The following is a 24,570-nucleotide window of genomic DNA, read 5'->3' as shown; positions in this document are numbered from 1 at the left end:
ACTGAGCTAAGTTCAAACAGACTTAAGCCATGTGAGCTGATAAGGCAGACCCACAGGCACTGAGTCCTAAAACAAACCTAAAGACTGATCTGAATAAGTTTTTTTTTGTTGTTGTTTTGTTTGAGACAGGGTTTCTCTGTGTAGCCCTGGCTGTCCTGGAACTTGCTCTGTAGACCAGGCTATCCTCACACCCAGAGATCTACCTACCTCTACCTGTGCTTCCAAAGTGCTGAGATTAAAGGTGTGTGTCACTAAGGCCAGTCTTGAAAGTCTAGTAATATGAACACGGCATTTTTCCCCCAAATCATCAACATACAGACTTTAAAAACTAGGGTAACTGTTTCAAGCTGAAGCTGTTTAGATTATGTTATGTATCTTATAAAAGCAACTAGGTACAGGTACTTGTGCAGACAGGTGAACATCATGCACACAATAGGTAGTACCAACACTACATTAAAACATAAATAAAACAGCCACTTCAGCATGGCACAGAGATAGACCTATTCTACATCTGAATTCTAGACCAGTGAGTGCTATATAGTAAGATCTTGCCTGAAAACAAACAAAAAATTAATTCAAACTAAAATACCTGTAATACCTTTAGAAAAGAAACCCAGTGAATAAATGTAGAAAAAACATTCTAAATACAATTTGGAAATATTACAAATATAAAGACTATGTTATCTTTATAATTGTTCTATTCCATTATGGCCTATTACCACTAGCAAGTATAATTCATACTAACTTCTATAACTGAGTTTTCTAAAGAACCTTTTAAAATATGGAAGAAAAAACCTAAGCATGTGGGAATCACTAAGATGTGCAGCAACAACAACAAAATCCATGACTGCTTTGCTCTCACTTTAGACAATGCAGAGGTCCAGGGGACACTACTCGGTTCACACTTGCTCCAGCCATCGTGTTCAGCTGAACTTCAGAGATATACAGTGTCACAGACGATGACTGCAACCGCGTTTTGACAACTTCCAGTGGACATGTCAGAATAGCTCCCACTGTACCACCACATCTACAACAACAAAAGAACAGAATTTAGGCATCTGATCCACCAATGAGAATACATGCTCCTACCCAGTGCTCTAACCCAAAGGGGCTTTGCAACCTTACTAAAATTTAAAAGTGTGAAGACCAACTTTTCTGAAAATTTTACTCACTTGACTCCAAATGAACATTTCAGTCACTAAAAAGAACTGAGGTACTATGGAAAGCACTCTCATGCTGTGGCCCTAACAGTCTTCCACATATCAGAACAAAAGATGAAATTAAAAAAACTGAGTGTAGTTATTTACACAGAAAGTATAATTAGGTAAAGGAAGATTTCCAATTCTGGTTGTTACTAAAAATGACTGACAAACTAAAGGCTGTAAGAGTTGGCTAGTGTTCGTTACCCAGGGGTGACCCGTAGCTCTGTTAAAATCTGTAATGTTTGAAATATATCCCATCTTTCAAAATGTTAACCCTTTAAGATCTTAGAAATAATTCTGAGCAACAGGACAGAGATAATTTACTTATGAATAACCATACTTATTTCTAATTGTAAGTAATCTAACACTCAGAAGAACTTTACCTACAAAACATACAGTTTCACGGCTATTGTCTATTAGGTCCACATATACAAAAATAGGCAGAATTGGTGAAAAAATAAACAACAAAACCCTTTTACGTAAACGCTGATCATCAGAATAACAACATAAAAATTCTTAACAAAATTTTGCTACGTTAAACCAGTTAGCAATATATATATATATATATATATAGTAATTAAATCTCTTTAAATACAAAAACAGGAAGGACACGGTGCTTCACATCTGTAATCCCAACTCTCAAGAGGCTGAGAAAGGCTAGGAGATGACTCAGTGAGTGAGAGGACCTGGTATACAAACCTGAGGACATAAGCTGGGATCCCCAGGACCCAACATGCAAACCCAGACACAGCCATATGGTGCATACCTACTACCCTATAACTGACTGTGAGGCAGGAACAGGTAGCTTGCTGGCTAGCCAGCTTACCTGCAGATTCAGACACAGTGGGAGATAACCCCCCAACACACACACACACACACACACACACACACACACACACACGTAGGAGGATCACTGTGAGTTTCAGACCAGCCTATCTGAAAAGGCATAACAAAACCCAGTAACAATAGAAGAATGGGAAACAACTTTTCCTAAACGTTACCCAAGGAAGTCCTGAGAATAATGACTCAGCAGAGATCTTATTGAAGTGAAAGAAGAGCTGACAGAATCCAAGGTTAACACAGAAAATGGGCAGCAGAAGAAGGAAGAAAAGCAGTCCACCACAGGGATATACTCAGTATCACTCACTCAAAATAAATTTTCAAATAACAAATCATTAAAAAGAAATTAATTCAGGACCCAAAGTGTGACCCAGATGGAAAAGATCTGGGTTTGAGGCCCAGCACTCCAAATATGAAACAAAGAATATATTATATTGATATATTAATTACATGCCATTAAGAAAATTAAAGCGAAAATGCTTTATCATACTAAAATTTAAAGGTAACCATACATGTGAACTGTAATCTCACTCCTAGGTACTGACCCAACAGAAACAGACAGACATGCTGAAATACCTGTTTTATGAATGTTTACAGTATCTTAACATTTAGCAGCTAAAAACTGAAAAACCACAAAAAATATCTGAACTAATGAAAGAGTACTACCCTTCAATAAAAAGCAACAACCTAGGATGAATCTCAAACATGCTGCTTGAAAAACACCTCTCACACAGCGCTTTAATTATATCAGATTTTCACTTTTATGATATTCTAGAAAAGGCAAAGCTAGAGGAGCAGAAATGAGATCTGTGGTCACCAAGGAAAGTAATCTGGGAAGAAACTGACTGCAAGAGAACTCTTGGAATAAAACTTCAACTGTGTACTTAACAAGAAATGAGAATTAAATATATGTATATGAGAGGACACAGAGAACTGAGACTAATGAGAAGGTTCGGAGAAGTACAAAAGGATCTTCTATTCTCCTGATGTAATTGCTGTCTCAGAGGCTTACTGCCTCCTTTTGCTACCTTAGGCCTAGTTCTGGAAGCTTCTAACTTCCATCCCTCTGAGGCCTAGACATTTTCAGCCTCAGATGTACTGCTTAATAAACTCACTCTTGTCCTAGCCTGGCTGGTTCAACTCAGCTGTTCTGGCTCAAACTCCTCTCCTGGCAGACTTTTTCAATCTGGCTTCTCTCTCCACCCCTGAATTGCTCTGCTTGGCCTCAAACTCCAACAATCTGCTCTAACCTCCTGGCTCCTCATTCTTTGGCTCGTTCTGTCTTCACGAGTTTTCTCTGTCTGCAACCTGTCTCTCTATTACTGTCCCGGTAAAACTGCCTCTTCTCTCTGCATTGCCCTTTAGGTAGCTTCCCTTTCCTCTCGTAAGAGCTGGGTGTATCTTATTCTGTCAAGTCTTTCTCTGATTCATCACTTTTTCTACCACTCAATTAGACATCACTTTCAAACATAAGTGCTTCCATCTACAAATTAACTTTACCTTCCATCATTTGGGATTAAAGGCATGCACCACTACATCTGGACCTAAGCTTTTCCTTACCTGAAACTTGCTCTATACCAGGCTGGCCTTGAACTCAGATCTGCTTGCCTCTGTCTCCTGGATTAAAGATGTGTCTGTATTCCAGTACGCACACAGACCTAAAAACGTCTTTGGATGTGATATCTTGCCAGAATAGCCATGTTCTGAACTAAAATTCCTCTACAGATGAGTGTAGGGGAGTAACTATGTTCAATGTACAATATATACCTGTTTGAAAATGTCACGGAACTTCACTGTTCACAAAGAGTATCTTGAACAGAATCTATTAAAACCTAACTATATAAACAAAAGGACTAGGGGTGGAGAAGAGTGCTAACCCAACCCAAAGGAAGGGTGTATACAGAGCCACATGGAAGCCTACTGTCTCACAAGCCAATTACAGAAATAACTGGAAAAATAGTAGACATGTTCCCATGGATGGACCAACACCCATGCACACAGAGACAGTACTAAGTAGACTTAACCGGTTATGAAAAAAAAAAAAAAAAAAGGAAGACATGAAACTGGGGGATTGTATTGAGAGAGCTTGGAGGGAGGATATAGAAATAGATTTCACTGTATCCATGTATAAAAATCTCAACACAGAATCTTTTTTTTAAAAGAAAGCTGTGCTGTTTATTTTTTTGTCAGTTTGATACAAACTAGTTATGTGGGAAGAGGGAACCTTTATGAGAAGATGCCTCCATCAGCCTGGCCACTGAGCATGTCCTTCCAGGCATTTTCTTGATAATGGCTGATGTGGTCTGGCCCACTGGGGCTGGTGCCAACTCTGAGCAGAAGTCTTGGATTGTTTAAGAACGCAAAATGAGCAACCTATGGAGAGCAAGTCAGTCAACAGTGTTCCACCGCTCTGCTTGAGTTCAAGCCTTCCTTCAGGTTCTTGCCGGGCTTGAAGTCGTTCCTTGGCTTTCCTCAGTGATCTACTCTCTGATCAAGACACGTTAAGCCAAACAAACCCTCTCCTTCCCAAGTTGCTTTTCGTCATGGTATTTACCAGACAATAAAAAGAAAACTAGGACAGAAGTCAAATGTGAAAATTAGTAATATATGACATATCTGAAGCTGAATACATTTACATTATGCAAAACATGTATTTACTTCCATAAGTAAAATACCCAACAAGAAAGAATCTTCCCAGAAGTAGCAGGTTTTTGTGACAGAAATCTTACTTTCTAAAGGGAATACAGCTGGGTTCTGACTTCATGATAGTTTCTGCCCAGCACAAATTAAGCCCTAGGCTTAATTTCCCAGCATGCACGCACTCTGTAAAACTGCATTCCTTACATTCCTGGACAGGAGTCTAATTCCCTCATGAGCTCAAAAATCTGAGTCCAAGTTTAACAAAATGCACAAAAAGCAGATGCACTACCGAAATCTTTTCAACTGCAGATAAGAAAGACTTCGATGGGCAGAAAGAACAGAAAATAACAGAAAAAGGAGAAATCACCATAATGTCAGACTTCTCAATAACCACAATCTTATCTCTAGAACCCTAAACAAAATAACTACCACACAAAGGATACTAATGCATGAGAATGGCCTAAACTTAATTTTTCTCTTAGCCAGTTAACTAAAAAGTAGAAACTGAATGCAGGAATGAAATAATCCCCCCCCCCCACACACATATACCTTTGGCCACAAAATGGCAAGGAAGTGCCAAACTTAGAAATTAACTCAATCCAGATGACATGAGAGTTCGGAGGAACAAAAATCTGTCAAAGGAAGTGCATAAAACTAACGTATTAGACCAGAGAAAATAACAGCCAGTTGTGGTGGCTTACATCTATCTATAACCCCAGCACTTGGGAAGCCAACACAGATCAGGAGTTTAAAGCTATCTTTGGCTACAATAAGCCCCTGCCTTACAACCACACCAAACCAAACAACAAAAGAACCACATGCAAATATGAATACTCACGTTAACTAAGAAAAAAGAATCATAAATGAGTACAATTATTAACTCTTAGGGAGGAAGTGACATTATTCAAGGAAGAAAGCAAGCCTAAGAGACAACTTAGCTTTGCAGATATTTACTCTTATAAAAGGTAAACACTGAACCAAACCTGCTCCCCCAAAAGGGTAAACTCTGGTAAAAAGGTAAAATAAAATAAAGTAATAATTTTAATTTTATTAAAAACTGTGCTATAACTGTGAAAAGATAGAAACGAGGAATGGGAAGTGATACACTAAATTCTCATCTACCATAATATATAATAATTTTTAAAGTGTTTTAAAAATCAATGAGAATTATAAAGTCTAGACTTGGATGCAGACATCCACTACAAAGTAAGGGTGAGGCAGGGTAGGGGTGGGGCTGGTTCGATTATCTTTCACCAGCTTTGTTTTGTTATTTTCAAAAACATTACTTTTTGAGACAGGGTCGCTCTACAGGCCTGCTTGGCCTGGAGTACCCAGCAACACTGTACTCCTTCAACTGATACGAAAAGGCATTTCATTTCTATGGCACCATCAGCTTAGTGTACACGATTCCAGCACCATGCTACAATACATTTAGCTTTATGTCTCAATGAACATGAGCGCAACTAAAATATATGCAATATATGGTATTTATCTCATTTATGAATATAAGATGTGGATGGCACAATTATTCTAAGCTAAGCAAGTAATTACTGGGAAGGGCCTGGGAGCCATGGCACAGGGTCTAGCATTTGGGAGGCTGAAGCAGAATCGGAAGTTCAAGTTAAACTTCAGCTACACAGTGAGTCTAGGCAAGCAAGTCTAGGCTAGCACTATCTCAAACAACAAATACTATGTAATATTATCTTAGCCTTTTCACTCCTCCAGTTTCATACCAATGAAGTTAAATTTTTGTAAGACAATAAACTTTTTAGAAACACCAATCTGCATAATCAAATACCATGTTTTTAACTTTAAAAATTAGCAAGAAGCAGCATGATCACAAGCTCAAGGCTGTCTTAGGTTACATAAGGTGTTCCAACACAACAGTGAGATCCTGTCTCAAGCTAAGGGGCCATCATAAGTATGTAACACTAGCTCCAGAGGATTCAATGCCCTCCAAGGGTACCCAACATGCATATAGTGCACAGACATGTGGGCAGGCAAAACACCAGACACAAAATAAGTGTATAGGCAGTTGTTGGGCAGAACTGTATGCACATATAATTTAGCATATCTGAGGCTAAGGCAAGGAGAGCAAGACCTGTAGATCTGCATGGCAAAACACTGCCGTCCAGAAAGAGAAAGAAGGAAAGGAAAAGAAAAGAAAAAAAGAAAGGACCGGGAAGAAAAAGGAATCAGAGGAATAAAAAAAAAAAAATCAAGATTACTCAGAGAAATAGGACAATCATGTATTCTAGGAATGACTACTTAAACCTTGTTCAACTCAACACCTTTGTAAGACGATTAAAACTCTTCTACTTTTGTGTTTTTCTGTGTGGTAAGCTTATCCAACTTTGAGGAATTGCTTCTATTTGCTTATGTACATAAGAGAAAATTTCTGGCATGCCGGTGGTCAGCCATTTTAATACTTTCTACCAACCTCTTGAGTGGCACAGTTAAGTCAGCCAAGAGACTGAATATAAAGTACTCTGCAACAGACCTTATAAGAAAGCAATGTGCCCACTGAGGTCTTCAAGGTGCTCTCCCATACAAGTTGACCACAAAGCACAAAGAGTAAGTTGAGAGTGAGAGGATGGGAAAGGCAAAGAACTTTTCACTGAACAGCAGTAACAAGCATATCAATTTAAGCTATACTGCTAAGATTCATGAACCTGCCAGGCACACAGATGCAGAAACCATCGTACAGTCTCAAACTGCTGAGCCACTAGAACTAGTTCCACTGTCTATAAAAAAAACTTTTACCAAACAAACTGAGGTGGGGAGCGTAGGAACCTAAGAATCTTAAGGATTCTGTTTGAGAAAAAGGATGAACATGACACAGAACTGATTCTGAGACTGTCAGACATGGGCTGCCTTTATTTTGAGGTCAGAACACTTGTTAGACAGGCAAGGGAATTCCTAAGTGTGAAAGGTATTTCCTGAGTAGGCTCACAAAACTGGACTGTGTGCACATTTTAAAAGGTGCTTGGAAATTCATCTTTTTTATCTTTACACACATCTATTTCTGCAGAAAATGCAGTTTATCCTTGTAAAAGCACAATGAACAGGTTGACACATTTTTCTGTCTCTATATAATACAGCATTCCATAAGAAACACTAAAAATCAGTCCACAAAAATGTTAACAAGGGGGTTTGTATATTAAAACATGTGGGCCATCTCTAAAATCCTGTAAACTTCATTAAGCAATTCTTGACCTCAACTTTTTCTTTTGTAGTATATTTGTTAACCAGTATTTCAGACTGAGCATTATCGCTAAGATTTTAGTATTTAAGGCAAGAAACACACTCTTTTAAAATGGCTAGGAACATTCATTTCCTATGAAAAAGTAGATAAACTGTTGAAAATAAAGGGGCATTTAAGCTATGTGAGGTGTTTCCAGTAGAGAAAAAAATAATAGGCTATTATTCTTACAGTGAATGCTGGAGCAAAATAAAGACTAATAATACAAAAATCAGAAGATGTTGGCCAACTGACTAAACACAGAACTGTGGAAAGAAACTCTCAGGTAGATCAAGGTAGAATTGTACAGTATCTGACTAAGAACTAAAAAGTCCATCATGGAAAGAAAATATGCAGAAGGAATATGATACATTTTGAAAAAGTAAATATCCCCCATAAAGTATTACCTAAATCTATTTGCTCCCCTTGTATCGCATTTCAAAGTTATCCATTTGTTTTCTATCTCTTTCCTGTTCCAATCATATTTTCAAAACTCTTGGCCTGTAAACACCTAATCAAAATCACTAAAAGTCTCCAATCAGATCAGATCTAATGGAGAGGAGCTCTTAGACATAATTTATGACAGTAATACTAGAAAGCTCAACATTTCTTCCTTGCAACAGTATACTTGCTTCACTGGATTACAGGGCACATTTTCTGATTCTTCTGCTTTTCTCTTTTGAGAGACATGGCCTCATTATATACACCAGGTTGACCTGGAAGAGATCCGCCTGCCTCTGCCTCCAGAGTGCTGCCACACCCAGCTGGCTCTTCGACTTTGATGATCTTTTACTGAAGATTTGAACTTAAGTCTGCATGCTTAGGCAGTGGCGCTTCCCTGAATGAGTCATTTCCCAGAACATTTTTAAGAGATACTGGCAACTCCCCCCAAAAAAAAGCCTGCTCTTAGATGAATAATTAGACTACCAACAACTGCCTTTACACAGCTTTGCCTTTTAGACTACCAGGACAAATGTCAACACATTTGTGAAAGGCAAACAATGTCAACCACTCCAAGGGTTCTTGGGAATTCTAGAATTCTAGAATCCTAGTCCCACCACAGCCTGCACACTAATTCACCAAAGTTTAAGAATATTCTGTCAGGATAAGCAACTTCTCTTAGTTTTCCAATCCATTAGAATGAAAGTCTCATAGGGGATATATTTTAATGTTTAAGACAGACAGACAGACACAGACACAGACACACACACACACACACACACACACACACTCAGAGGTTCAAACCCACCACCTATGGTGACTACTGAAAAGAGGGGCTGGGCTTTGGGTAAGTGACAAGATACTGAGGGCAGAGCCTTATGTTTGGAATCAGTGTCATAAAAGAGTGCTGCCAGCTGGCCCCTTCTACCATCTGAGGACAGAGTGAGGATGTAGTCTGAGAAAGTCTACCCTCACCAAGCAGGCATGCAATTTGTCATCACCATTAAGTAAACTTTCAAGGCTCTAGAACTGGAATAAATAAATGTTAACATTTTAGATGCCACCTGACTTAAGGCATTTTGCTGTCACAGCCCAACAGGTCTAGGTAAGTCACAGGATGGGACTGGGGTCATGGCTCAGCAGTTAAGAGCACTTAATGGTCTTGCAGGGGTCCTGGGATCAATTCCCCGCACAACTGTGTTACACCAATTCTAGGATATCTGATGCCCTCTTTTGACTGGCCTGCATGAGTTCCTACAAACATGTGGCGCACATACATATGCGTGCATGCATGTGCACACACACGTTAAAAAAAAAAAAAGTCTATTTTACTTCATGTATCTGAGTGTTCGGTAGTATGTGCCTGTTAGATCACCCAGAACTGGGGTTCTGGATGGTTGTGAGCCACTACATGGATGCTGAGAATCAAAGTGAACTTGGGTCTTCTCCAAGAGCAACAGATACTTGAAACCACCAAGCCTTCTCTCCAGCCACACCTAAATAAATCATAAAAAAGAAAAAGAAAACACACACACACAGGAAAAAAAAGAAAAGATGGAGGAAATGAGAATAGTAAAAAATTATGGACACAGCATAATAAAAATAATTTTCATTAAATAAGTATTCTACTTCTGGCCTCATTTTACAAGGAAGCTGGTGAAATAATTTCACAACAAAATTCATCACAAGAGTTTATTACTAAATAAATGATACTAATAAAAATTCTCATTATACTACTTTATGTATATGAACAGACATATAGTATCTCAGTACAGTAAAAACTAAACCTTATTTACATTCTTTTTTTGCAGGCTACCATGATATGTCTCTGTAACTCAATCCAACCAATGACCTTACAAATTCTGAATATTAACTCTGGCAAAAGCATAATGAGATCAAAGGCTGCCTTAAAGAAAGCACGAGTTAAGCACATGAATATGTCATTCAGACTCAAGGTCCAGTGCTAGTCTGTTTCAAATGTCCCTATTTAACAATACACACTCAGGGAGGCAGAGGCAGGTGATTGCCGTGAGTTCGAGGCCAGCCTGGTCTACAAAGTCAGGACAACCAAGGCTACATGGAGAAACCCTGGTTAGGGGTGGGTGCATGGGTGGCACAAAATAACAAACAAACAAAACCAATACAGCTTCCAGTAAAAATATTTCTGGGATCCTGATGTATCCACCTGAGGCACATTTTAGTTATCAGAAAAGGAACTCAGGCATCCATGTTAAAAAAAAAAACCCTTGCCTAAGAATAAATGTCACTATGAAAGGTTAGTCTTGGTTCTTTTAAGATATACTGGGCATAATCCAAATCATACCTGTATGTGAGGAAGTCCAGGCATAAAGCCTACAAAGCCACGCCTCTCCTGTGTAGTAAAATGAATTTTACAACTCCTAGTGTATATAATCCTATTATGGTAAACACTTCTTTATAAGCAATTTCCATATATAAATTACATGTGTTCAATTAAGGACATTTCCAACATAACCTGCCTTACATTTCTCCATGTTCAGCACACACAACACTGCCAGAATAGTATACAAAACCGAATTTATATACTGTAGAATTGTCAAGACTTTTACAATCACTTACTCCTCATTTTACATGTATGAAAATGTTTGCCCTTAGGGAATTTTTTTGACATCTGTATTTCTTCCTCTCTTTTGATCAACATGACTTTTGCTATCACTGACCACTCCGTTTCTACGAAGAGTGTATCGTAAATCACTTTTGCAACTACTGTATTTGTATATGAAACCACGCTGAAATGCAGGAAGGGAATTTACAAGCCCAAACATGCATCTTGTCCCATTTAACGTTACAATGTGCACATACTAGATCTACTTGTTTGGGAATGAGAGGGAATGAATTAATATTTTTGGATCCCATAAAACAACAACAACAACAACAACAACAACAACAAAAAAACCCATCCCGGCTCTCAACAACAACATAAACTTCAACAGAACAGCCTAAATTCACAGGTATTGATAAACACAGAGTGACGATACAACTGGCAAGTTAATACCTTTAGAGTAACATTTATGTCCGTATGCAAGCATTCCCTATCTTTAACAAGACTTGCAGTATATAAAGCCTGAACAAAGGCTAACAAACGTTGGGAGCCGCAAATAACAAATGCAGGGCCTGCCTTAGAAGAGGCCATGTCAACTCTGTTTTACAGGTGAGGTGATTAAATCTTAAATCAGCCTGAATTACATCTACAAACTTCTAACTTTCAGGTGTTTCTACAAGATCGAATTACAAGTAGAAATCCAATTACAGCAGGACAAAACTTTACTTTCCCCTACCCACTTCCCAACACACACAGACACAGACACACACGGTAATAAAATGCCTTAAGCAGCTGGGCTAGGGCCCTGTGGTAAACTTGCCTAGCATGTCCAAAGTAAAGGTACAGCAGAGATTTAATCAGTCCTTTACTGGCAGTAAACATTTCAGAAACACAAAGATCAAACTGATTTTCACAAAATTACTGGTTGTTTTAACGCCAGAATAGAGGACGGTTCAAAACTGGTGAATAACAAATGCTGATTTTAATCTGTGTCAAACAAGTATTGTCATTATTGGCAATAGACTCCCCACACACTAACTCAAATCAATCAACCTTGAGGAGGATGAATATATATTCTTTTGATACTCTTAAAGTGGTTGATCCAAAATCAAATCATGGGGCTTGAGAATACAACCTTACTCTGTTATATAGGTTAAAAAGTTAATTCACCATAGCTATTTTTTCTTTTAATGACAAATGTATACTCTTGCAGATTAAATATCAACGTTGTCCCGTTTCTCCAAAATAACTGGGGAGGAACAATCGAATGGAAGAACAAACTTGGCTCAGCAAAATGGCTGTAGCATTCGTGCTGGGCCGGAGGAGGGGTGGGGGTTATCAGCACACCAGACTTCAGGCTCCCTACTAAGCCTGTACACATATATAGTTAAATATTCACCTAAATACATGACTTCTACCAACCCCTCCCCCCACTTGTCCAGAGCAGCGAGGGCTCAGAGTGCTGCCCTCCCCGTTCCAAAAGAGAGACGGGGGAGGGGAGAAGGAAAAGAGAGAGAGAGAGAGAGAGAGAGAGAGAGAGAGAGAGAGAGAGACGGGGGGGGGGCGGGGAGGAAGACTTCACAGCCAGTGCCGGCCGCTTTGCACCATCTCCCGCAACGTGGGCAAGCTCAGGAAAAGAAAAGAAGAGGAAGAAAAAGAAAATCCAGAGCTGGAAATAACCTCCAGTCACCAGACCTCAACACCGCCTTCCCCGTCCGCCAGCACCAACCGCGCAGCGGCGGCCGGAAACAGGGTCGCCCGCGGGACGTGGGCAACGTGAGGCCCAGGAGCGCGGGGCGGGGAGGCCGGGCCTGCTCCCATCTCGTCGCCGGCCCGAGCGTCCTACGTGAGGCCGGGGTCCGTGGGCCGCGGCGGTCGGGCAGGCGCGCACACGCACGCGCGCGCGCACACACACACACACACACACACACACACACACACACACACACACACACGTCGCACTAGGCCCCGACTCGCGCCCGGGCCCGCAGCCTCCACGCCGCCCGCCGCGCCGACCTACCCCCCGGCGAACAGATGCACCAGCGTGTCCCTCTGGCTCATCCTCTCTTCCGCATGTCCTCCGGGCGCAGAGGCGGGACGCGGACCCAGCAGCACCGCTGCGGCCGGGAGAAGGCGCGGCGGGGTGGGGGGTCGGGGGACACGCCGGGGAGCGGGCGGGACCGCGGCTGCGGAAGGCCACCGGCCGGCCCTCCCCGCTGCGCTCCTGCTCTGCTCCGGCGAGCTCCAGCAGACTGCGCAGCCGGAGTCGTGAGGAGTCCGAGGTCTCTACATAAACAGAAGCTCCGATTGGGCCCGGCCGCGTGACGTCACGAGCGCGCACGCCTCCTTCACGTGATCGCCGACCCCGGGGACGGGGGGGGGGGGGGCTCTCCTCAATGAAGGGTCGCGGGGCGGGACCCGAGCGGCTCCCTGAGGTGTAGGAGGTCAGTCAGTTTGGCCCCGCACCCTGATCCGCTGATCCCGGAGGCTGCCCAGCCCTCGCCGCTTAACCTGCGCGGGAGCGGCTGGTCCGGGCCGGGATGAAACCCCAGCGGTCCCAGGCCCCGATCTGCTCTGCAAATTTGTGGATTTAGGACGGGGCCGTCCTGCTTCCCGGCGTTTTCCTTGGAAATAAATCTCCGAATGCTCTTTTGCACAGGGTTTTCGTGTGCACTCTCGCCGACAGCACCGCATTAAACGCGATCGTTAAGCGTTACTGTTGAATTGGGATCTGCAGGGGAGTGGCAAGATAAACCACGAAAAATTTTGCCAGGAAGGAGATGCAGCGTCTCACTGGGAAACTAACCTAGGCTGGTCGCGAGCTGGCTTCATAGACCAGGCTGGCCTCCCCACTCCCAGAGACCTGCGTGCCTAGGCTCCCAAATGGTAGGAATAAAGGCGTTTCACATTCTGTGGAGCATTCCTGAGATGGAATGCTAACAGAGAAATCCTGACATGAATATGGTAGAGTCATGTGGGGGGGAAAAATCTAAAAAGTATCTTAAGTAAAGGGCAAGTAGGTTAAAACGTGAAGGTTTACTGCGGGAATAAACTAGTTACTTATTTTATTGATCAATACATATTTTCATATGTATATATGGGACTAGGGAAAGTGTTTTCTCTAGAAATTGGTTATGATTTTTAATTTTTATTAACTGGTAATTATTTCCGGGTGGAACAGGTGAACCGGCAAAATAACATGGATACCAATATTCTAATCATACAGAAGGGACACATTTCATTATTTATTTATTTTTACTCATACAACTTGCCCTTCCGTTTGCTATCGGCAACTGCTTCCTTCACAAAGTCCCTGATAGTCTTGGCTCTCTCCGTGTTTGACCTGCACCTAAATCCCTACCAAACGCATGGACGGCCAAGTGTAGAGGACTGAGTGCGTGAGTGCATGAAAATATGGAAAGAGCCCAGCAGCACTGAGTAAGTGATGTTGTGTTCCTTCTTATTTCCATTATTATCGATGGGGGGAGGGGCGGTACTCTGCCCAAGGTTACCCAGTTCATCCTGGAAGAGCTGGGATTTGAATCCAGTAGAGCTTAACTTCAGAGCTTCAGTTGTTAAAATCACAGCGTCTATGAGAGCAAAAAAAAAGGGGGGGGGGGAAGTGGGGGTGGCGAAACTAGAAGAGCAGACCGGAAGAGGGACTGCCCTGGCCATTCGCCAAAAATTCTGGCCTACCATCCATGGGTATTTCTTTCTATGGAAGTTTTGTTGAGACAAAATTCCCCCAACATAGTTGTTAAAATGAGTGGTTTGGTGGCTTTTCGTATGTTTTCCAGGTTGTGCAACCCTCACGTATCCAATTACAGAACGCTCCCTCACACCAATGCAACCAGAGAGTCACTCCCGTTCTCCTCTCCTTCTACTCCCTACAAACCACTGATCTACTTTCTAACCGCCTGGTTTTGCCTGTGCTGCACATCACACACGAATAGAAATAACATGATGTGTGGCCTTTGGCCTGAGGAGTTTTTTACTGAATAGTGTCTTTCAGATCGACTCGAATTGCAGCGTGCTGCATGATGGGTGCTTCGTTACCTTTCCTGGCTGACTTTCCTTCCCTGACTGAATCTGGTCCATATTCAGTGAATGACCCCGTGGGTCGTTCCCCCTCTCGAGGCTATTACCAAAGCTGCTGCTGTGAGCAAGTTCTCTGGGCGTGTTATCAGTAACAGTTACTCCTAGACAAGTCGGCCCTGCAGTTTCCTTTCCTCTCTCTCCGAGAGGCCGCTGTGGACTCCGACTCTGACCCACCCAGCACGTTCTGGCTTAAATCGGGGCACCGCCCACCGGGGTTCTGCTGGCTGAAGTCCGCAAGACTCGGCTTGAGCAAACCGCCGAGGCTGCTGGGTCCACAGCAATCATATCTTTCCTTATCTCTCTGGACTAGGACACCTCTGCACCAAATTCTTTCCACAGCTCCTTTTGCCCTTTCTGCAAGCGTCTTTGCGCTTTCCGGAAGGTCGGTATTCCGGCCAGGAGAATGGAAGTAAATGCTTCCCACCCCCTCCCAAGTTCTACCAAAAGGGCTTATTGACTAAGGGACCAAACTGATCTTTCCTGTCACAATCGTAAGAGCACCTCAAAACAAAGGCCTCAACTTCCTGACTAACAAATGCTTTCTAATTTTAATTGCTAAGGAGTTGAAAGCTCTTAGTAGCTATGAGGATAGATGCAATAGAGCACAGCTAGACCTCTGCCACATTGTTTTGGCCTTTGATGGTCTCTTTTCTTTTTCTGTTATTTGTATTTCTTGTAGTTTTAACAGTTCTTATAAGCTTTGGGCCTTGGGTTGACAACCTCGGTTTTAAGTGTTTGGTGGGGGTTTCATTGTTGTATCACTGTTGTAAAACACCAGGACCAGAGCAACTTTCTTTCAGCTCAGGGTTCCAGGGGAAGAAGAGTGCATCACGATGGGGAGGCATTAACAGCCAGCTGTAGACATGATGCCTGAGCAGGAAGCTGAGAGCTCATATCCTCGGTGGCAACCTCGGAAGCAGGCAGCCAGCTGGAACTGGCACAAGTCTCTCATGCGGTATTCCTCCAGTAAGTCTCACCACCGGAACCTCGCCAAACAGCACCACCAACTGAGGACCAAGGAATCCCAATGCCTGGAACTCTGGGGAACACTTCTTATTCAAAACACCACAAAGGTTAAGTAGATGATTTTTTGGGGGGAGGGAGGAGGTTTGAGACAGGGTTTCTCTGTACTGGGGTGTGTTGCAAATACTTGGCAGATATTTAAATTAATCTTCTCTACAAGCATTGTAAGGAAGTCCCATTTTACAGACAGGAGATTGGATGCCAAGAGTTTATGGGACTTGTCAAGCTGACCTAATTTGCAAGTGAAAAGCTGGGCTTGAGACAGAAGAAGTCTGGTTCCAGAGTCTGTTCTTGTTCTCTCTTCCTCTAGTCCACACTGATAGCTCTCTAGACCCCCACCCCTGAAAATATAACCCAAAGGCTTCCCCATGAGAATATAAGTCAACTGTCCTATAAAAACTTGAGCAATTTTGGAAAGAGTCACCAGACGCTAAGGTTCTAGAGAAGACAAAGTATGAGCTTATATCTGAGCTCCAGGTGGAAAATCCCAGAGCCACAGCTTCCTTATGCAATTCAATCTCCCCTTGAGTATCCCATCAGCCTCTCTGTGACACTTAAACTCAGTGATGTTCACTGACTTATTCACACAGGTGATAAGCAGAAGGGGGTAGATAAGAAACTCCTTGCAAAGATAGATAGATTTTTTTTTTCCCTATAGCAACTGTTCCCTTGTGGGAAATACTGTGTCTCAGGACCCAAAAGCACATCCAAGATCCCTTGAAGAACCTCAACTTAAAAAAAAAAAAAGGAAAACATTTTTTATACAATCTATTTTGATCATATTCTTTTCTCTCCCCCAACTCCCCATCTACCCAACTTCATGTTGTCCCTTCCTAAAACAAAACAGAAACAAAATGACAAAACAAACAAAAACCCAACAAGACAAAACATACCAAAGCAATAAGAAAAAAATGTCCACAAAAACCCAAAACCAAACAACCAAACAAAAAGCATGGAGTCTATTTGCATTGGCATGGGCCTTCCCCTGAAGTGTGGATGGTATACCCAGAGACTCTCCTTTGGGGAAAACTGATTTTTTTGAGGAGTGCTTAGTGTTAGTGCCCCATAACTTAAATGCGATAATAATTACTGATATCTCAATAGGTGTTAGAAGATGAAGAATGAAAACAAAATATTAATGTGTGTACATGTATGCAGAAACATGTTCTTAACAAAATAGGACAGAAACACTCATGTCAGTTATAATCCACATTTCTGCAACTGGTCACACGGCCTTAGCTGGTATTTATAACTACCTACCTCTACTATTCATTCTGACACAAATATTTACATTATAATTCATAACAATAGCAAAATTGCAGTTATGAAGTAGCAATGAAAGTAATTTTATGGTTGGAGGGTTACCACAACATGAGACACTGAATGAAAGGGTCATAGCATTAGGAAGGTTGAAAACCACTTTTGGGCCTAAAAAATCTTCTGTACTCCAGACAGAATCTTTCTTACCTCTCTATTATGGAGAAGCAATCCATTTTTTTCTTGGTACTCTGCCTCAATTATCTCTCCTAACACTTATTTCTTTCTTAGCCTGTTGGCTTAAGGACACCACAAGCCCTAAGTGGCCAGAGGGAGGTCTGAGCTTCCAGTTTAATGGACTGTTTGTTTTGTCTTCAGGCAAAATAACTTCACTCCCTGGAACCAAAACTTTCAGGTCAGTAGAATTTAAGGTCATGGGAACAGGAAGCAGAAATGTCCCTAATGGGTCACTAGGGGTGATAATGAATGAATGAAACCATTTCCAGCCCTTGACTTCTGGGTCCCTGAATCCTGTCTATGGAGAAACTGTACCCCTTACTGGGTGCTGATTCAAAGTATATACTGCCTTCTTGAGAATCCTCAGCCCTCCAAGCTACTGACACCTAATTGGCACTGTAACTGTGTCTTCAAAAGGCCATTCCAGGGGCTAGAGAGATGGCCAGTGGTTAAGAGAACTGGCCACTCTTCCAGATGACCTGGGTTCAATTCTCAGCACCTACATGGTGGGTTCACTATAACTCCAATTCCAGGGAATCTAACACCCTAGACCACACATACACACATGACTGCTTCTAGGTATGATGAAGGAAAAAATTTATTGTACGTAAAAAAGAGCATAGCCAGAGGCAGAGACATCTGGGAGAGTCCAGAGTGAAGATGACCCTGAGCTGGCATTTGTGAGGAGATGGAAAGAAGCTGCCCGCCAAGAGGGATGGCCTGGGCTAAGAGACTGGCATAGCCAAAATGGCAGATATAGAGGGGCCAGAGGAGTTGGAGGATGGGGAAGTGAAGCCCAGCCCAACATCTGGGCTGGAGAGTTCAGGGTAGGGGGCAGGGTATGCCAGCCAGAAGGGACTGAGGGATACAAGGAGAACCTGGCAGCCAGTGTCTGCTTTGTTATATTAATGGGCATCTCAATTAGCCATTTGTCCCAGGTTTGAAACCTAGAAATACATAACATTTTTTTTGTATTAAAAATTTTCTATCAAAAAACAAAAGAATATAATTTTATAGTTCCATCAAGTCAGCTAGTTCAAGATGGTGGGGAATAGTGGATTCCATGAACATGGGTCCACTGTTGCGTATCTGGATGTGAAGTGAGTTGTATGGTCTGAAACAATGCTGTGGGGAATGCTGTGATGGTGGATAAGGCACTCCGTTACTCCATGGAGAGCAGTTTTGGCAGAAGCGTTACTTTCAGGGAAGGCAAATCCATAATTAGAGTAAATATCTATTCCAGCAAGTATAAACCATTGCCATTTCCATAAAAGAAGTATTCTAATATTGTCAGCCTGCCATCAGATCACTGGCTGGTCACCACAGAGAATGCTGCCATATCAGGACCTCAGGGTCAGTTGTTGCTGTTGACAGACCTGGCACTTAGCTGCATCTATAGCCTTGGTGAGTGGAAGCCCATGTTGTTGAGCCGATGGATGACTCTGCCACCGTGGTCTTTTTTTCATGGGCCCATTGGGCAATGGCAGGGATGGCTAAGGAAAAAAAGGTTGACTATTTTTTGACTGTCCATTGTAGTTACAATTTTGGAGTTCTGGTTTCTTTGAAAAAATTCAGAAATATTATGGGAATGTGCTTTCCTTTTAATCCTAGGTGTGGGGATGTGGGGCTGTTTCAGACTGTCCACAGAAACTATGATTTGCCTCATGCTCTAGCAGGGGCATGGTTTTGCCGGCTGCAGATAGTTTCTGTGGCTGCGTGATGTTTGTAATTTTGGGGATGTTTTGTAAATGGTATGTAAATGCCAGGGCCCTGAGAGAGTTGGTGGCTTGTTGGCTGTTGTTGGTTGTGGTTTGTTAAGTAGTCATGCACGAAGAAGAAACAACAAGAAATTTGATATACCGACTGCAGAGATTAAACTAGCCCCAAGGAACTCTGACACCCCTAATCAGTAGGAAGTAATCTAATGATAATGTCACCCCCTTTTCTTTCTATTCTTTTTCCTCTCCTGTCAAGTGTTAGGGGATTGAAAGGGTGGAAAAAGGGGTGGAGATGGGTGGAAGAGAAAAGAACCCACAAAGTAGTAGCCAAAGACAGCTACAGCTTGTGTTGGTCAGAAAATCCCAGCTCATCACAGGCAGCTCAGGTCACATGGTGACTTGGCCCATTATCAAACACTCAGTTTCCACTATAGCTCAATAGCAGATCAAGAGCTGTCCCTCAAAAGGAGAATACTTTGCTGGCAGATGATGGTAGAGCCTTGTCCCAAAATCCCGAGGGTCTCCTTTGTGATTCATCTATGACCCTTTGAAAGGCTTCCACTGATACCTCAGGCACCATAGGGTTTCATGGATGTTATGTATGGTCCCAGTGGTAGATCAGCCTCAACAGGAGCCTGCACCCATTGAAGAGCTTTTCATCTCCTGTTCCAGGACCCACTCAGAGTAATACACCCAAGCAAGGAATGTCTTATCTCTGGAATCCAAATAGGCCCAGTAATGCTATGCTTCATTCTTGGTGGTGGGAGGCTGTTGAATTTTGGTTGAATTTATTTTTTATCCTCTGATGTGCATATGTGTTACTGCATCCAAAGTGGTTGCTACTTCATACTCACTGGGCCCAATCAGAAACATGTCATCAGTATAGTACACCAGTGTGATATTTTGTGGAACAGGGATGATTAGGATCCCTTCCACTTAAGTTGTGACACACAGCTGGAGTTAATATGCCCTTGAGGTAAAATAGCAAAAGTTTACTGCTGGCCTTATCAGCTAAAAGCAAATTACTTCTGGTGGTTCTATGGACAGCTACAGAAAAAAGGGCTTTTGTTAGATCAATAGCTGCATGTGGTGTACCAGGAGCTGTGTTAATCTGCTCAAGTAAAGACACCACAGCTGGTAGAGCTGCAATTGGAGTCACCACTTGATTGTACTTTTGAGAGTCAATTGTTGTCTTCACTGGCCAGGTGGGAGAGTTAAAGGGAGATGTGGTGGAAACCAACATCCCTGCATCATTTTATCCCCTTTGGTTTTTTGAGACCCGTTTCTCTGTGTAGCTCTGGCTGTCCTGGACTTGAACTCACAGAGATCCTTCTGCCTCTGCCTCTTGAGTGCTGGCATTAAAGGCGTGTGCCAACACGCTTGGACATATCTGCATCTAATAAGTCTTGATAATGGCTCAAATTTCTGCAATTTCTCCAGGGATGTGATATTTGTCTTTAATTTGGTATTCTACCTAGCAGAGGTAGCTTCAATGGCTTCCACTTGGTGTTTCCAACCTTAATAATAGCCTGTAAGAAGGTACTTTTCTTCCTGACCCAAGTTCCTGGAAAAATGGCTCTGAGACTTAAAATATATTTATAAGTACCTAGGCTATATATCTAGGCTTGTTCCTGACCAGCTCATAACTTAATATCCTTTTTATTCTAATCTTTGTTCTGCTACATGGCTGGTTACCTCTGCTCAGGCTCCATGAGCTTGTTCTCCTACATGTCCTGGGGCCAGTCCTCCCTTGCCTGGCTCTATCCCAGAATCCTTTGTCTCTCCAAGATGTCTCACCTTATATTCTACTCTTTCCTATAGGCTATAGGTTTGTTTTTTTTTTAATTGACATGTGATACATTCATACAATACATAAGATAATTTCTCTACACTAGCCCTCATTCTATAGGTCAGGGAACCAATGTGGAAACTCTGCCAAACTCTAGTATGTGTATATATTCTAACTATACATTCTGGAACTGGAGAAATAACCACAGGATGAGTTAGGGAGCCACACTGGACTCACTGTGAGTCAGATTTCAACCCAAAATCCATTAATCACCTAATTAATCACCCAATTAATCACCTTAAGCCCCTACTTGAAGTGAAGGGTCACAATGATTCTCGAGTTTCTAATAGATCCCAGAAAGTCTGACTGTTTCCTTCCTCTCAGTGCACAGTTACCCTTGTAAAAAGACCTTAGTTCCCTGGGGGTAAAGACTGGGAAAAGGCTAACAGTAAAACTTGTAGGTATTTTTCAAAGTCCTCAGGCAAAGGGAGAAAGGGTAATACTGCAGGGGATGGGGGTGCATCCTTTGCCAAGGGAGGGCGTGACTACCTCCTCAGGTGAGATAAACCCTTGAATGTCTAAGGCAGTGGTTTTCAACCCCTGAAGGGGTCATATATCAGATATCCTGCATACCAGATATTTACATTAAGATTCACAACAGTATCAGAGTTATAGTTATGAAGTAGCAATTTTATGACCGGGGGGTCACCACAACATGAGGAACTGTATTAAAGGATTACAGTATTAGGAAGGTTGAGACCTATTGATCAAAGTTCTGTGCCCCAACCTCCCACACATCTCCATCCCAGCATACAAGATTCCTTTCCTTACCACCAGTGCCCTTACTTTAACCACCAGCACACAAGGCTGGGACTGGAGCTTCCGTTGTGCTTCAGCCAAGTTTGTAACAAGAGCTTCCGTTTGGTTTTCCTCAATCTGAGCTCTACGGCTGCTGATTCTCTTCCAGGGCACACTTAGAAGCTTTTAGACTGTTCATGCGCGTTTGGAACCAGTCAATTGTATCATAGGGTAAATTCTTTTTCTTTATCACTGTATCCTGAAATGCTAGAAGTTGGTTAATTTTGTCATGGATCTCATTCTTTCGTCAATTTATCCAGAGATGTGAAAAGCAACCAGATAGCAACACTTTCCCTTTTTTTTTTTTTTTTTTTTTTCTCACAAATTGTCTAAATTTATGTGTAGTCAGTTGTGGTGTTGCATGCCTTTCATCCCAGAACTGGGGAGGCATAGGCAGGCAGATCTCTGACTTTGAGGCCAGACAGGCTACACAGAGAAATTTTTTTTTTAATTTTATATAGAGTCACTAAATACCTCCCTCCTCACAATAGGTGAATCAGGATAATCAAATGCATTCATCTCAACAAGTTCTTTAAATGGTTAACACCATGGGTTATTTATGGTCTCCATGCTTCTAGGTCAGGCTTCAGTAACTGGAGACGTCGGCAGTGTAGAAAGCCTCTTCCCAATACTGACAACAATCCATGCAAACTGTAATCTGTCAGTTATTATTAAATCTGTATTAGTCGGAGTTGCCTGGAAGAACAGAATTGATGGCACGAATCTATACATTTTAAAAGTAGATTTATTAGAGCACAGGCTGTGGTCCTGCTAGTCCAGAAATGACTGTCCACCGATGGAAAGGCCAAAACTTGGGCAGTAGTTGCTCATACTGTGAGATGTCTCAGTTGGTCTTCAGTCTGTACTGGAATTTCAAAGATGTGGGTTCTAGTACCGGTGAGGGAATTCCTCAGCAGCAGGAGAGATGAACTTGCCAGCACCAGACAGAGAAAGCAGGAAAAAAAAAAAAATCAAAAGCTTCTCTCTTGTAGGACATTTATATGGGCTGCCACCAGAAGGGATGGCTCATATTTAGGGTGGGCCTGGCTTGAGCATTTGAAACCTCAAAGCCCACTCCCAGTGGAACACCTCCTCCAACAATGCCATGTCTCCTCAGATGACCCAGATTTGGGGTAGGCCTTCTGACCTCAAAGAACTGAGATGTAGGATTAGCCTTCTGACCTAAAAGGACCCAGAGGTGGAGTGGGTCTTCCCACTTCAAACAATCTGATCAAGAAACTCCACCAAGACCCCAAGTGTGCCCAGCTGTTTTGGTTTTAGTTGATTCCAGATGTAACCAAGTTGACAACGAAAATTACCCATTCCATATCCTTACCCACTGAGCCATTTCACTGCCCCTAAATCTTTACTTAACAAAGCAAAAACAAAATGAAACAAACAAACAAACAAAATTGATGTAGTCAAATAAACAGTCCAGATCAAACAGAATGAGGGAAAACTTGAATGGCCTTTATAAAAAAATTAAAAATACATGGTCACAAGGTCATGAAAATTCATTTAATGTCATAAATCACCAAGGCAAGAGAGATCAAAAATAAAAATGAGATACTACATCTTCTCATAGGATGACTAAACACACACAAAGCCCCAAATAACAAGGGTATGGACAACTTTGAACTCTTACTTACTGCTGGAAGGAATGCAAAATGTTGGAACTGCTATGATTGACTTCATGGTGTTTCCTCAAGTCAAGCAGAATTTCCATAGCCTCTAGCTGTGGAGGAATATTGATTCAGAACCTTGCTGTTCTGGCAAGAGATCATATCCAAAGAACTTCTAGGTCTGTGTGATATGGCTGGAATACAAACATACCTTTAATCCAGGAGACAAAGGCAAGCAGATCTGAGTTCAAGGCCAGCCTGGTATAGAGCAAGTTTCAGTAAAAGAAAATCTTAGGTCCAGATGTAGTGGTACATTCCTTTAATCCCAAACGATGAAGGTAAAGTTAGTTTGTAGAAGGAAGCACTCATGTTTGAAAGTGATGTCTAATTGAGTGGCAGAAAAAGTGATGAATCAGAGAAAGATTTGACAGAATAAGATACACCCCGTGCTCACAAGAAGAGAGAGGAAACGGAAGCTACTTAAGGGGCAATGCAGAGAGAGACAGGTTGCAGAGAAAGAACAAGCTAAGTGAAGACTTAGGTGAGGACCAAATGAGCCAGAGAATGAGATGGAGCCAGGACACGAGGGCAGATAGCTGGAGATAGTTTGAGGCCAGGCAGAGCAATTCAGGGATCGAGAGAGAAGTCAGTTGGGAGAGGAGTTTGAGTCAGAACAGCTGAGTTGAACCAGCCAGCCCAGAGCTCAGTAAGAACAAGAAAGAGTGAGCTAATTAAGCAGTAAGTAAGCCTCAGAGGCAGAAAACATTCTAGGCCTAGGTTAGATTGTACAGAGGCTAGAAGCTTCCAGAACTAGGCCTAGGTTAGTAGACAGAAGTAGTAAGCCTCAGAGACAACAACTGAAACACGTGAATGACAGTTCCTTTTACATTGGCAGTTCCATTTCTGGGCATACACCAAGACTAGAAAACAGGCACTCAAAGAGATGATTGGATGCTCACAACAGCATCATCCAGTACAGCCGAAGTGGTTTCCCCACAAGCACACTATTAGAGAACTACATAT

General features: G+C 42.2%; 1 protein-coding gene and 2 long non-coding RNA genes across 3 annotated transcripts in view; 2 read left to right on the top strand and 1 right to left on the bottom strand.

The window, feature by feature from the left end:
* Slc25a36 (solute carrier family 25 member 36) overlaps positions 1–13,233 on the bottom strand; it is a 34,687-nt gene extending 21,454 nt beyond the window's left edge. The window contains exons 1-2 of the mRNA XM_021649133.2: positions 12,966–13,233; positions 863–1,027 (exon numbers count right to left, since the gene is read on the bottom strand). Coding sequence (XP_021504808.1) covers positions 863–1,027; positions 12,966–13,006 — 206 coding nt within the window. The 5' untranslated portion in view covers positions 13,007–13,233. The remainder of the gene's footprint in view (positions 1–862; positions 1,028–12,965) is intronic.
* A 92-nt stretch (positions 13,234–13,325) lies between these two features.
* Positions 13,326–16,535, top strand: LOC132654680 (uncharacterized). Its single transcript, XR_009592355.1, has 3 exons — positions 13,326–13,831; positions 14,256–14,383; positions 15,844–16,535. It is a non-coding gene; the product is annotated as an uncharacterized LOC132654680 (long non-coding RNA).
* Positions 16,536–17,506: 971 nt separating this feature from the next.
* The window catches only part of LOC132654679 (uncharacterized), a 37,039-nt gene continuing 29,975 nt past the window's right edge, over positions 17,507–24,570 (top strand). Inside the window, exon 1 of the long non-coding RNA XR_009592354.1 lies at positions 17,507–17,738. This is a non-coding gene — a long non-coding RNA (uncharacterized LOC132654679). The remainder of the gene's footprint in view (positions 17,739–24,570) is intronic.

Source organism: Meriones unguiculatus, chromosome 6, assembly GCF_030254825.1.
Source record: "Meriones unguiculatus strain TT.TT164.6M chromosome 6, Bangor_MerUng_6.1, whole genome shotgun sequence".
Lineage (NCBI taxonomy): Eukaryota > Metazoa > Chordata > Mammalia > Rodentia > Muridae > Meriones > Meriones unguiculatus.
Note: the sequence above shows the minus strand (reverse complement) of the source record. Positions and strands in the feature narration are given on the sequence as shown.